The sequence below is a fragment of the Pagrus pagrus genome (genome assembly GCF_965226575.1).
Source record: "Pagrus pagrus genome assembly, chromosome: 8".
Classification (NCBI taxonomy): domain Eukaryota; kingdom Metazoa; phylum Chordata; class Actinopteri; order Spariformes; family Sparidae; genus Pagrus; species Pagrus pagrus.
The window spans coordinates 4,493,089-4,506,462 of record NC_140192.1 but is presented as its reverse complement, the minus strand read 5'-3'; the positions used below and the strand labels follow the sequence as shown (position 1 = coordinate 4,506,462).

The 13,374-nt window shown below is 46.3% G+C and overlaps 1 protein-coding gene across 4 annotated transcripts in view; it reads right to left on the bottom strand.

Annotated features, from left to right (window-relative positions):
* Window positions 1-13,374, bottom strand: part of emid1 (EMI domain containing 1) — a 59,607-nt gene that overhangs the window by 37,040 nt on the left and 9,193 nt on the right. For all 4 annotated transcript variants that reach the window (XM_084360772.1, XM_084360773.1, XM_084360775.1 and 1 more), the window contains exon 3: window positions 12,552-12,655. In XM_084360772.1, the coding sequence (XP_084216898.1) occupies window positions 12,552-12,655 (104 nt within the window). The remainder of the gene's footprint in view (window positions 1-12,551; window positions 12,656-13,374) is intronic.

The window sequence follows — 13,374 nt, the reverse complement described above, 5'->3', positions numbered from 1 at the left end:
CCCTTATGGTATGTTTTCCGCCATCCGATGTCTTTGCAAGTGTCAACAAGGGACGAGGGAAAACACATCCTCTCTTCTACCTGGCAGCGCTTGGAGAAAACGTGTCCCGCTGGAGCTGTGCCAGCCTTTCACCAGTGCAGCCATTCTCGTTTTACACCCTCATCTCTTTCACCATCTATGAGAGAGGGAATAGATTATCCCGGTGCTCGAGCGAGGCCCGGGGGGGAAGAGAAAGGGAGTTTGAGAGCTGAGCTCGGACTCTCAGGACAAACTGTAATTCTCCACTTTGTCTCGGGGTCGAGAACCCATCTGGCTGCAGATTTAGTAACTCTGCTTCAATAGGGCTCTGTTTACTCGAGTAGCTAGGTTTACACAGGCAAAGTGAAGGGTTCATATAAAACGCATTAACTGAGAATAATCCTCCTGGGTCTTTTGTAAATAGGATGTAATGACGGGGGGATGTCCAAAGAGGGTAACCATTTTGAAAAAGGATCAGAGAGGCCAATTTGTGTGCAGGCCGAGGCTCAGCAGCAGATCCTGCGGTCTAATTTCAGATAGACGCTGATTTAAGTATTCAGGCAATAAACACAAAAGAGTACAAAAAACTACAAATATGAAACCGCTGAGATCATCCGAAGAATGTTTAAAGCCAAACCTTTGTTTTCTTTAGTTCTGTAATGTGTAAAATGAGAAGCATGTGTCACCTGGTGAACGCTTTTATTCAAACTACCTTACAGTCTGAGGTACGCACACATTTCAGCAAGAGTTATAGAGGTCACAGAGCAGCAGCGGAGCCTCTACAGGTAGTCCGAAGCCTCGTTTCCGCTCGACTCGACTCACTTTTGGTACCAGGTATTTCGTCTTCCACTGCAGATAGTATCCCATTAATGTAGGCGGCATCCTGGGAGATCTCAGGACAATTTCCAGTTATATATCCATATTTATTTATGGGACGTCAAAGTCTGTTTTTTGAGTAGACCTCGGGACATTTCCAGCCGTGTCTTTTAAGCCAAACCATGACGTTTTCCTAACCAAGTGTTTTTTGTGCCTAGACAAAAAAGTTGCAACATAAAGAAACGTGACGCTTTAACGTATCTGTGGTTTTGCAGAGAGTAGTCACATTTATTCTGCTGATTCGGTTGTCCTTACAGTTTAAAGGCTGGAGCTAGGGGATGTTAAGTGTTTCATTTAAAAACACAGCTTAAATGTTAAATAAGATTACGATCTACTCTTCACGATCGTCAGTCTCTGTCACAGCGATGTAAACCAATTACAGTGGGGAACATAATTAAAGCACATCATGAGCTGTTAATGTACGAACCATCTAATGTTTCCATCGTTCTACCAACACGTGAAAGCCAGTTCACAACCATATCTGAACTCACAACACTGCCACCGAACACAGACAGTAGACAGTTGTATATTTTCAGTGGTTTGATGATCGTCTGGCCGTCAGAAAGAGTCTTGTGGGTTCCCCGTCAGGTCGAGGTGGTGGAGCCCTTTAAGAAGACAACATGGAGGGCAGCCAACAGAAATAAAACGGGCCGTGACATCATCATGTGTCCCTCAGCCCAGAGTCAATGACAGCAGCAGACAGAGCAGACAGCGCTCCAACTCTCCAACAGAGCAGCGATCTGTGATTAACTGCCCCGTCAGTCTATCCGTCATACTGCACACATGCAACTGATACACAGTGAGTGTGTGTTTGTGCAGAGACACAGTGAGTGTGTGTCCATGTCCCGTATCAAGTTTATTGATTGAAGCGAACTCAGCAAAGTTGGGCTCATGTTCGCGTGACCTTGAGTCATCTGTGGTGTAAAGATTTAATTTTAGTCGGAGTCACGTGTCCGTGGGTACGTACGGACTGGATATATGTGTCAGCGCTGGTGAGAGCAGGTGTTTCTCCGGTGCCTTAAATATGTCTGCATGTGTGCGTGAGCGTGAGTGTTTGTTTGCCGCCGGCCGCTGGCTGCGAGCTCAGCGTGAACGAGTGAGAGAGCCATAAACACCTGAGGAAGCAGGAACACACAGACACCCTCTCTGGACTGTATTTACGGTCCTGATTGAGGCGGGGTGAGGAGAGGGGAGGGGAGAGTCGTCATGCACAGCTCGGCTCTGGCGGTGGCGAGGGTCCAACCAAAACACCGGGGCTGTTAAAGCCCCCCTGGATGAGTCCCAGGGGGGCAGCGGAGCGGACGGAATGCAGGCCTGGGTTTAGAGGTTCAGGGGTACGTCCTGTTGTTAATGAGCTCACCCCGCTGGGCCTCTCTGGCGCTGAGCCCCGTGACGCTGCCCCACCAGCCACACCAGCGCTGCCACAGCCTCTTCCTCCAGCCTCAAAGACAGGACGTGGAGCGCTGATGCATACCACACTTCCTGCACAATGATCTCAACGATGTTTGTCTCCAAATGCAAGAAGACGTTAAAAGGAAAGTGCCGGGCGCTGCAGACTGAAGCCGTCTGAACGAGTGTGCATGCACATGGGTGTGTTGGTATTAAGAGAAGCCCCCTGAGACGTGACCTCAGACGATGCGGGACGGCGGAGGAGATACAAGCTCTTTCCTAAATGATGCATGTCTTACACGCTCTATTAGCGCAGAGCAAACAGCGCCCTGCAAACATGAAACACGCACACGTTCTGTGAAACACTGCGGCAGATAAAGATGAATGTCGGGGGCAAAACAGGTTTATTTTAAAGCGGAAACGGAAACTTCGCAAACTCTCCCTCCTAGTGTTTCCCTGTGGTATTGCTGTCGGCACCAGCAACATGACTACTGTTTGTCCAAAGCAAAAAGACTTCAGTAGGAATCCTGATTTGACCTAGAAACCCAGATCTGAGTGCTCTGAAACGTCCCAGTGGTCCGAGGAAGCTCATATCAACGAGACAACACTGGCGCTCTCCACAGAACGAATGCCCGTCAGATCACAAGTCTCAGACTCCTTCCTTTCTACTCCATAATAAATACACCGTCGGACTGTATTTGTACTGTTGGATTCAAATGTGACAGGTATACTGAAGCGTTAATGAACGGCTGCATGCAGCTCGGGTTCATTTAAGGGGAGAAATGTCTGTTACACTCCCCTTTTCAACAAGTTCTCAGTTAACAATAATACGTCATTGGTTAGACTTTCAAAATAAAGCTTGCAGTTATGACATATTATGACTTTTGGACTGTTATGAATGTGCGGTTTGGTTTAGGCACCAAAACTACATAGCTAGCATTAAAAGATCATAAGATCATACATAAGATCATGGTGCATATCACCAGAGTATCTGCTAACTGCTGCTAACTGTAGCCCCGAATTAAGATAAATCTGCAGTCTTTGGAAGATTATTCTTCATTTTGGCTCGTGGCAACGCCGTCCTGCCGAAGCACGGAGCTGATAAACACACCACACTTGCAGGATCACTTCTATAATGGAAGATCTCTCGCTGCTCTCATGTATTTGCCAGCCGTGTGTGACTCCAGCTTTAAATATCAGACATCTGATCTCTCGAGGACAAGTTCTATTATCCTCCGCTCTTTCCTCTTCTAGCCAATCGAGTGAGGTCATTTCTCCTTTGGTCAAGACGATTGGCTCCTTGACGGGGAAGGCCCGATCGTCTGTCGGGTTTCAGCTCTGAAAAGTCAACCGGGAATGTCTCTAATTAGGTCGAACTGCTGGTGAGGTTCATCCAAACCCTCCTCTCCACTCTCGTCTTCGGTCCAGAACTAATCACAACCATCAGCACCACTCCCCTCATCCCCACTGAGCGCCGTATCAAGCACATGAGCAAATGGAAATATATGCAAAGACCTGCTCGAAATACAGCTCGAGAGTCAGACGGGGGGCAGCGACTTTTAAACCCTACACGTTATCCAACGTTAAGCGGCTGGGAAACTGAGACCTAACCGGAGGGGGGATGTTTGGGAGGTCTGCGATACGAGAGGCCGTAAATGATGTCACCACAACACGACACAGCGAGATCCCTGTGATGTGGTGGTCTGTTTGTGGTTTGGTAAACTTGGGAGTGGAGGAGGTTTGAAGGTCGGTTTCGTAAATCCCCCACCCACCGAGCCACAACACTTGAGCCCCTCTCATGTGGTGTTGTATATGTTTATGAACTCATAACAGTGACAAACGAGCAGCGAGATCATCAGGACTACTGGGAGTGTACGAGAACCACAGACTGATGCTGATGTGTGAGAGAATGATATATCATGTGAAGTTCACACTTTTCCTTGTGTTTTTGTGTTTTTGTGGTCCAGAGTGTGGATATAACCCGGGGTTACAGTGGGCGTGGAGCAGAGGTAAGAAGGAGACGACAACATGGAAAAAAGGGAGCGAGGGAATAAAAGACTGACATTTTTCTTTGATTTATATCAAAATGATAACGTTGGGTTTTTTATGTTTGGTCACACGAAACCAAGGAACCTAAAAAAGAAGGAAGGCTTGTTCCTTGACCAAATATCGCTGTGGTGACAGCTGTGTTGAAGACTATGGGAGATGCATGAAGAAACAAACTAAAACCCAACACATCTACGTCCTATGACTTCTGATGAAGGAATGTCTCCAGAAAATTAAAGACCACACTTCAGAGAGTAACAGCTGATCTTTTTATCCAGAAGATTGACAGGGCTAATAATGACATGACCAAACACAGAAGGTCCGACCAAATAATGCTGATTAGACTGTAATTACACTGTGAGAAGGAACCTTTCCCAAACGAAATCGAGGGACGAACGTGTCGATAAAGAAATCGGTCCATCGGCCGGCCTGAGGAGGTAATGTGTTCACCTGTGTGTCCGCTCCATGGTTGGTTGGCTTGTCAGCAGGATTACACAAAAAACTACTCAACACAAAACATGCGAGGAGGATGGATCTTTGCCCAGAAAATACCTCATTAAGATTTGATTTGGATCCGGATAAAGGGACGGATCCAGGACTTTTCTTTTACATTTGTGTTTTTCCACATTTTTGTTAATTTCTAAGGAAACAGTGCATTGATCCTGATGAAAAATGAAGGTTTTTAGGTGGCTGGCATTCTAGTTTCACATATGGATCGGTACATCATAATCAAATCGTGAGGGTCTGGAGATTCACACTTTTAGTTCTGGCTCTACATTAAAGAGAAAATACAGCAAAAAAACAGCTTCATGAAGCCAAACAAAGAGGGAGAATGAAGATGAAGAAGGAAAAAAATGCATAGATACTGGAATTCTGACCAATTTAGCCAAGAGACGGTGATTAGCAACGAGTCCGAGGTTGTGAAAGACATCAGCAGCCTCTCCAATGCGCTGCAGGCAGCAACTGGGTCCACTGAACTCATCACAGCTGTACGGACCGACAGGAACCCCGAGCGCACCGACTCCATCAATGCTGCCATTGTCTCGGCACTGACGTCAAAATATGCTTCATTACCTTGTCGGAGACTACCTACGGACAGGAGAGCTGTGTTACCTACATCATCGTGCCTCTATATACCTTCAAGCTCAGAGACGGCGATATGTTGAAGCGCAGTGAGCAGACGTGGGTTAATGCAGCTTTAATGACATCAGACGCTGAGTGGATCAGAGCTCACACCTCCACGAGTGAGGAGGATTTAAAAAAAAAAAAAAAAAAGTTCAGGATTTGAAAGCTTCTTCTTTATCTTCCCACATGATAACAGCTCTGTTACCAGTTCACTTATCTCGACCAGGAAGAGAGCGTGTTTCCTCTCTGCGTGCCGCTGATTGCGTGATCTGTGAAGAGCCCGTCTGTTTGTGGGTCACTCAGTCAGCACACCAGTCCACTTAAACCGCCGGGTCGAGGGGGAAATGCCTCTGCTTTATTGGGGACAGAAGAATACTCCAGCTGCTCGCGGCGTGTGCGTGTGTGCATTCGCAGGCGTGTGTGCGTGTCTATTTTCATCCCTTAAAAGTTTCTCTGCGCTGCTGACTCGGCCCACTTTATCTCCCTCTGACTGTTTTTCAATGCATTCCCCAGGGAAGTCTTGGGAAATAATAAATAAATCAGTAAGCAGAAGAGGCATTTCCAGTCCACGCGCCCAGATACATAAAACTTAACTCAGAATCGAGGCTCAGTATGTATGAAACTTTTTTTTTAAAACAGTTCAGCCGGAGCATCTGTGTTTCCTGAAGCTCGCTGACATTTTGGATTTAGTGTCAGACGAGACAGCAGACGGCGCAGGTAAACAAACGGAGCGTAAATCGCTGATATAGACGGGAAATCAAGTAGATAAGCTAGATGTTGTAATAAATAAAAGCCTAAATGTACCAGAAAAATAAATTCTGCCATCACTGTGCTTGTCTTTTGCCGTTAGCCGTGCAATATTAGTCGAAGAAGTGCGCGGAGTCATAATTATATAGTCATTTTTATTCCACAAGAGGGTTTTCTGCAGCAGTGTGTGCTCTCTCTGTGGTTTGCATGGAACATGTCATAGTAATATATAATAATTATTAGCATGCATCCCAATTTAAATACCTGAACGGCTCCATGAAGTATGATTTGGGGGTTTTTCATAAGACTGTATGGAAAGAAAGGCGAGCAGGAGGAGAGGAAACTTCCCCTCCGCTGTTTGGTTTTAGTTTGGCTTCTCGTTGTTTTTTTTCAGTGGTATTGTTTGTTAATTAATGACCATTATGATGATTCCCCCGAGTGCAGCAGCGTGGGCTGAGAGGGGCTGGCTGGTCGCTCCCATGTCTAATCTCATCTGGGGCCCTCAGCCCAGTTTCAGCCTTCACTTCAGCTGCTTCCAATTTAGGCTGTGCACTTGTGCTGCGCTGGCCATTTACATAACGATGAATATCAGCTGCTGTGGCCTTTTTTTCTGCACGCTGGCTGCAGCGGGCCTCCCTGTATGTTCGTGATTTATGTGTCTTTGTCATGACTGCGTAAATGCTCTGGATAGCTGCGTGAACGCTGCAGATTTCAGATCTGTTTTTCAGCTCCGTTTGGTTGTTCGGTTGGTTTGTCAGCGGGATTACACAAAAACTACTGAGCGGATTTCCACAAAACTGGGACGGAGGACGCGTCTCGGCCCAGAATAAACCCCATCAACTTTTGGTGCGGATCCAGTTAAAGGAGAGGATCCAGTAATTCTTTCAACATTGCAAGTTTTTTTTTACATTTTCGTTCATATATCAGGGAATAGTTAATGGATCTTAATGAAAAAAATCATACTGAGGTTGCTGGTATCGATGAGTAAGAATATTTTGATACTGGATCAGGGCTGTCACAAAATCTGATCACAAATTCACTCTAAGATAATTGCCGCCAAACATATTTAAATAACGATATTTTTGCGATATCTATAGAAATTTGAATGCTGGCAATCAAATTCATCTTTACTTTTGTTTACAATGTGTTTTGTGGCAAATAAATAACCTCCAAAATATGAGTGCAGGGAATCTGTAACTGTAACTGTAAAAAAAAAAAACAGTATATCGCTGCAACCCTAACTTTGTGCCAGTCTAGTCTGTGAATGTATCAATGAAGAGAGACATATTTAACACCTGCTCATGCAAACAGAGGGAACTCCAGGAATGCGACTGGGAGAAGAAAAGAGGCGGTCTAAATGAAAAGGTGACTCCACGTTGTGTCCGGCCCTGGTCGTGCTGCTGTGTGGTCTCACGGGATCGGGAGTGGAAGGTCACCTGCTTCTCGTTCAGCTCGCTCCCCTCTGACCTCCATCTGGGCTCCCTCCACTCGCAGCTCCTAAAGCCTGCTGCCGTTAAAAGCAGCTAATCACGCTGAACAGCTGCATCCCTCACTGTACAAATCCTCCACACCTTCGCTCTCCCACCCACGCATTCACTCTGGCAGTCAGACAGACACTGGTGTCCACGCTCTCTCCCACTCTTCCTTTTCGCTAATGGCAAGCTGCAGCCGACTGATGTTTAAAGCGCCGGGTTTAGCGTGGAGGCCCGTGATAAGCCGCGCTGAGCTGTGAAAACACAGATTACGTTTCTGCGGCTTATTACAGACAGCGCGCCTCTGCCTCCCAGCCACACCGTAATTGCGACCCAAAAACCGCAGCCTCCGCTTGGCTGCGAGATACGGCTTGACGGGGACCCCCCCCCCAACCCCCCGGCAGAGCTTTGACAGCCGTGCTAATTCAAGTCTACATCCCCCATATGTTTTGCTGCACGGCGGCCCCCCTCTTGCGTTAAGCTGCAGCCATATTTCCTTTATGGCGCTGTCGCCATAAATCAAATCAGGTCCGAGATATCAACTGCTGTCTCTTAGCGTCATCTTCACACTTTTGAGAGTCAATCAAAATGAGCAGAAAGCGCCAAAATACAAAAAAATGTTACGGGTTTCCGCAACCGCTGAGTGCGCAGGAACCCTTCAGCGTGTTGACGCTGATGCAACCTGTAAGGGTCTTTGAGAGCCAACTCTAATTCAATAATGTTTGCTTTTATAGGTTACATTTGATATTCTTGTATCATGAAATTGCCTCTAAATGAGGTATAATTTTGATATTTGTGTTTGATGTAGCACAAATTGGGATATCCCGTCTGAAAACAAGCGTTTAGGTTCCTGGAATGCCAAAAGCCAACCAGGCATACGTTAAATCCCTGTTTCTGGCATGCTATTAAAGTGCCTCCATCTGCAAATACTTAGCCTTTTTTTTTTTTTTTTCTTCTCTCAGGCTCAATCAGAGATAAAGACCATTGTGCTCCAGGTCCAGCAGTAAGACAATATCTCCCAAGCCTCGTAGAAAACAATTAGGACCCAGTAATTACACCACCGGCCTGGAATTCCAGCCAAGTCCTGAGGTTAGGGTGAGGAAGTAAGGAAAAAGAGAGCGCATGTGAAAGGTGGCTGTCTTGACGCGGTGTTATCTTTCTCAGCTCGGACTCCGATGGAGTCAGTTTGTTTATCAGCCCCGGGCGTGATGTAATGTTTTTGCTTTGTATGACGGGATGACAGCATTGGCGTGAACTTTTCTCACAATGTTCTCACATTTTTATCTCCGCGCTCTGCTGCTCCGGGTTTTTGAAAAACACACAATCCAAAACTTCAACAAAGACGCGTTATCTTTACCTCAGACCGGACTCGTTGATTTACGCGTGTTGACCAATCGGCTGGCGGGCGGAGGGGTGAGAACGGAGGGACACGAGAGAAAACAACTCCCTCATCTCTACTTGAAATATGACCGTATCGATGACCGTGCTCTCGGCTTATAACGCGCTTCCTTTCCTTTCTTGCAACTTAGAGAAACCACAGCCCCACAGTCCTGCCGGTGTGGACTCTGCTGTAATGCAGACCGGCCTTGGGAGTCAGACGTGGCCGGGGGCTTTCGGGGTGGCCTGGTGAGAGACCGGTGGAGTTAAAAGCAGAGTAGCCTGAGTAAACGAGCGGATAACACACATTTTCCACAGTCTGTGAAAAGCAGACAAGCAAGAGGGAAAAGGGATGATGGGAGCAAAGGTATATAAGCAACAGACGAGATCTTTAAAGATGTATGTATCCGGTGTTAACTGTCTGGGAGGTTTATGAGATTAAAAGCAATATGTTTTCAATGTCTGACCTAGACGGCAGGCTTTGAAAAGTGCAGTAGGATGAGAGTTATTCTTTTATATAACAAAGGTGATCGCCTTTTTTTAATTCAGCCCCACTCAAGGTCAAACAAGTGCTCGCAGCCGTCTGGAAACCCACAAAGACCGCGTGGAGAGCCTCACACAGGTATTAAGAACCTGGATTTGAAACTTGCACCCACTGAACTTCAAGTGCAGCTTTAACTTTCACTTGGCAACACTATGGCAACAGATTTAAACACAATCCGGCCTACAGCTTTGCCCGTGTGGCAAGCTTTCATTTCTCCTTAAAGCGGGCGAACGAGGCAGACAGCAGCGGGGTATCAGGTTCTGCGCTGGCAAGAGGTTCTGCTCACGCGGCAGGAGCAGAACAAAGCGCCGGTGGCCCTGGATAGCATCCATGGTGCCGGAGAGTAAAGGCCCCGTGAATGGGACCTGTCACTTCCACTCAGCGCCGCCTGTGATCTGAGCCACCCGGAACGACGCTCAGATAAGTGGCTAATCCCAGCATCCCCGCTGGCTCGACAGCCCCCTACTGCCATGACAACCGGAGGGGAATCTCCTCCAGCAACAACTTAATTGGATAATTTCCTCCCAGTTTGACTGTGTGTTCCTCTGCTTTTGTTAAGTAAAGTCTGGGTTGTCTGAATGTGAATGTGTTTTTTCTTTTTACTCCGAGAGCGGGGAGGGTCTGAAACAAGGACGGCATTCAGGCAGTGTCACTCGATAACACCAAGAAAAAACTCATTATTTATTTAAAACATACAATATCCATCTGTCAGACACATCATCTATCAGGATGTAACCTTTTCTACCAAACATACCTCCGCCGAGGAAATTAATCCGATATCAAATCAAACATATTTAAATGTGGGCTCGTCCAATATTCAAATTTTGGGGCCGATATTAGGGAGTAAAGAATTCTGATATCGATATATCGGCCGACACACACCGATTTTTTGCACTCATCCCTAACCTCACTTGACACGTGCTAATTTTAAATTAGCCCAAGCATCTTTTTCATCTTTTCGTTTTTCATATTTGCCCATATCGGATAAAATATACGTCAATACCAATATATCTGTGATACGCCAATAATATCAGTCAACCAATACATCGGTTGGGCTCTAATTCAAAGCCGCTTGATCCAGATTTTTATTTGAATTCGCATTAAATTGTACTCACATATAGATATAGATATAAATATATATCATATTTCAAAAAAAAGTAAGTCCTAGAGCCACATCAAAGGTTAGTGGGGTCTACACAAACAGACACAAGCGGAGTCGTAACCTCCTTGAGGGAGGTAAGTAACATGGGGGAACTTCCTAGACTTTTGGGAAAAAGACCAGGTGTGACTTTGAATATGAAAAACGTGACCGAAAAATGTAAAGCTTCTTTTGTTTACAAGCTTTGTACCTCACGTAACTCAGCTTGAGATGTAAAATGCCTCTGATATCCATTTCATTCTGACTGGGCTTGATGAATAGTGTCTATATTATGTCTTTAAGTCATTTTTGAGTATTTTCATCTGAAGATGATTTTATTTGTCTTGAGGTGCTGAAATAACAAAAATGCCAATAAATATAATTGTCTAAAAAATGTGTCAGCCTGCAGGAAAAGTGGAGAAACGTCTCCAGTTGCAGCCACACTGCAGCAGAGCACCGGCCGCTGGGAAGGCTGGGAGTTACTCTGAGCTCACCTTCGAGTGGAGGGAGCATAAAACAGAAAAAAAAAACAGCCTTCCCGCTTTCAGCACCACTAAAAAGTGACCACTTTAACCACTGTAAACATTTATTGTGCTTTGTGTTGCAAGGCCTGACGATTTATGTTACACCCAGTCAAGTCCTGGGCCCCGGCATAAACAGACGCTCCACCCTTCTCGCCAGACTGCAGAGACACGGGGGCCAGTGCCAGGGGAAGTCATTATGCACTGGGAGTGTAGGAGTGTGTGTGTGTGTGTGTGTGTGTGTGTGTGTGTGGTGGGCAGTTACAGTAGCCTAAAAATGAAAACAGCAGCGTTAAAATGGCAGTTTAAGAGGACCGAGTCTCAGTTCCAGCTGGACCATAAAACCCAGAAACCACACGAAAGAAACAACGCCTGACGTAGCACAATGCCTCTCAGAACGAACACACTGAAACTGATTAACAAAGTGGAGGTATCTGACTCAGCCTGAGGAGGCAGAGGGATCTTATTCCTGAACTTCGTGTAGAAGACAGAGGCGGCCTTATGTAAGCCCTAATGGAAATCACTCCTGTTTTAAAGTATTACTCGCACACGTGTGTTGGAAGGCACACGCAGTCCGGAGGCTTCAAATCAACACAGAGGGATGCAGATGGTGATAAATGAGGAAGATTTACGAGGTAAAGATTGATAAAAAAAAGAAAGAAACAGAGAGAGGCAGGGAGAGGCCACTGAGAAAGAAAAGAGAAAACTTTCATCCGTCCATCCATTTTCTTCTGCTTATCCAGGCTCGGGTCGTGGTGGCAGCAGGGGCTTCCAGACGTCCCTCTCCACAGGAACGCTTTCCAGCTCCTCCTGGGGGATCCTGAGGCATTTCCAGGCCAGATGAGATATGTAACCCCTCCAGCAAGTTTTAGGGTCTGCCCCCGAGGTCTCCTCCCAGTTGGGAGGCCTGGAAAACTTCCAAAGGGAGGCATCCTAATCCTCGGCTGGCTCCTTCCGACGTGAAGGAGCAGCGGTTCTGCTCCGAGCTCCTCGCATTGTCAAGCTCCTGACTCTGAGGGCCCCGACGCACCAAACTGAGAACAGAGAACTAGCTGCGTTGATGGCCGACTGTCCCCTGTCATCTCCTGCGCGTTTGGCCAAAAAGCTGCACTTGAACACACCGCGAAGACGACAGCCAGTGGCCTAAAAGCTTGTGCATCCTGCGCCTGTGCGAAAGGAAATACCTCTCCGCCGATATACAAACCGTTGTCATGATTAAGCAGCATCCTTTGGCACTACTCTCCTGACTGCTTCATAACTAAAATGTGCGTCATGTTAGTCTTTCTGTCTCGACTCACCTTCTTCACAGGCGGCGCCGCTGAATCCTGGACAGCACTTCCACTCCAGAGAGGTCACAGTGCGGTACACCACTTTATACGAAGGTCTGACGACGGTCCTGTAGCTGCAAGACACACAAACCACAGAGCCATCACACACACACAGATAACAACAGCCGTCTTTTCATCTTTTTTATATTTAAATGGTCTGATTTGATTTCGAAGTGATCTGCCGCTCCTCACTCAGAACACAACGTGTGCTGCAGTGGCATTTTGATCTATTGTGGATGATTTTATGAAGAGAAACTGGTTTAACTGTTAACAGATTTCCTGCTGCATTCACTGACCGAGACAACAAACCTGCAGTTATTACAACACAGCAGCGACTGAGCATGGTCCTCTTTGGTACAAGCATTTAACTTTAGTAAACAGAAACCAGCTGACAAAGACTTGGTGATCTTTCCAGCACAGTCAATCGTTAAAGAAAACACATCTCTACCTTGGCTCTGAGCTGCTCCCCTCGCTGCAGAATAACGCCGGACAAAGAAAAAGATCTACAAGGCTTCTTTTATCCAAAATGTAATTCATGTGGTCAACCAACTACAGTAAACTTAAATATGAGAGTGGAAGCTGGGGACCACGGGAATGAATGCACCGACTGTTGAGAAACTGAGAGATCTTTGTTTTCTGGTAATGTGATGTTTTTCCTTTTAATCTTATGGACATGATTTCCTGCTTCGGCCGAACAATAAAGTTTATTCAATTCTCTTTTCCATTCTGTTCCCCCACTGCTGCCCTCGTATTCACATCATTAAAACAGCTTTAATTAGCCAGTTTTAATGAG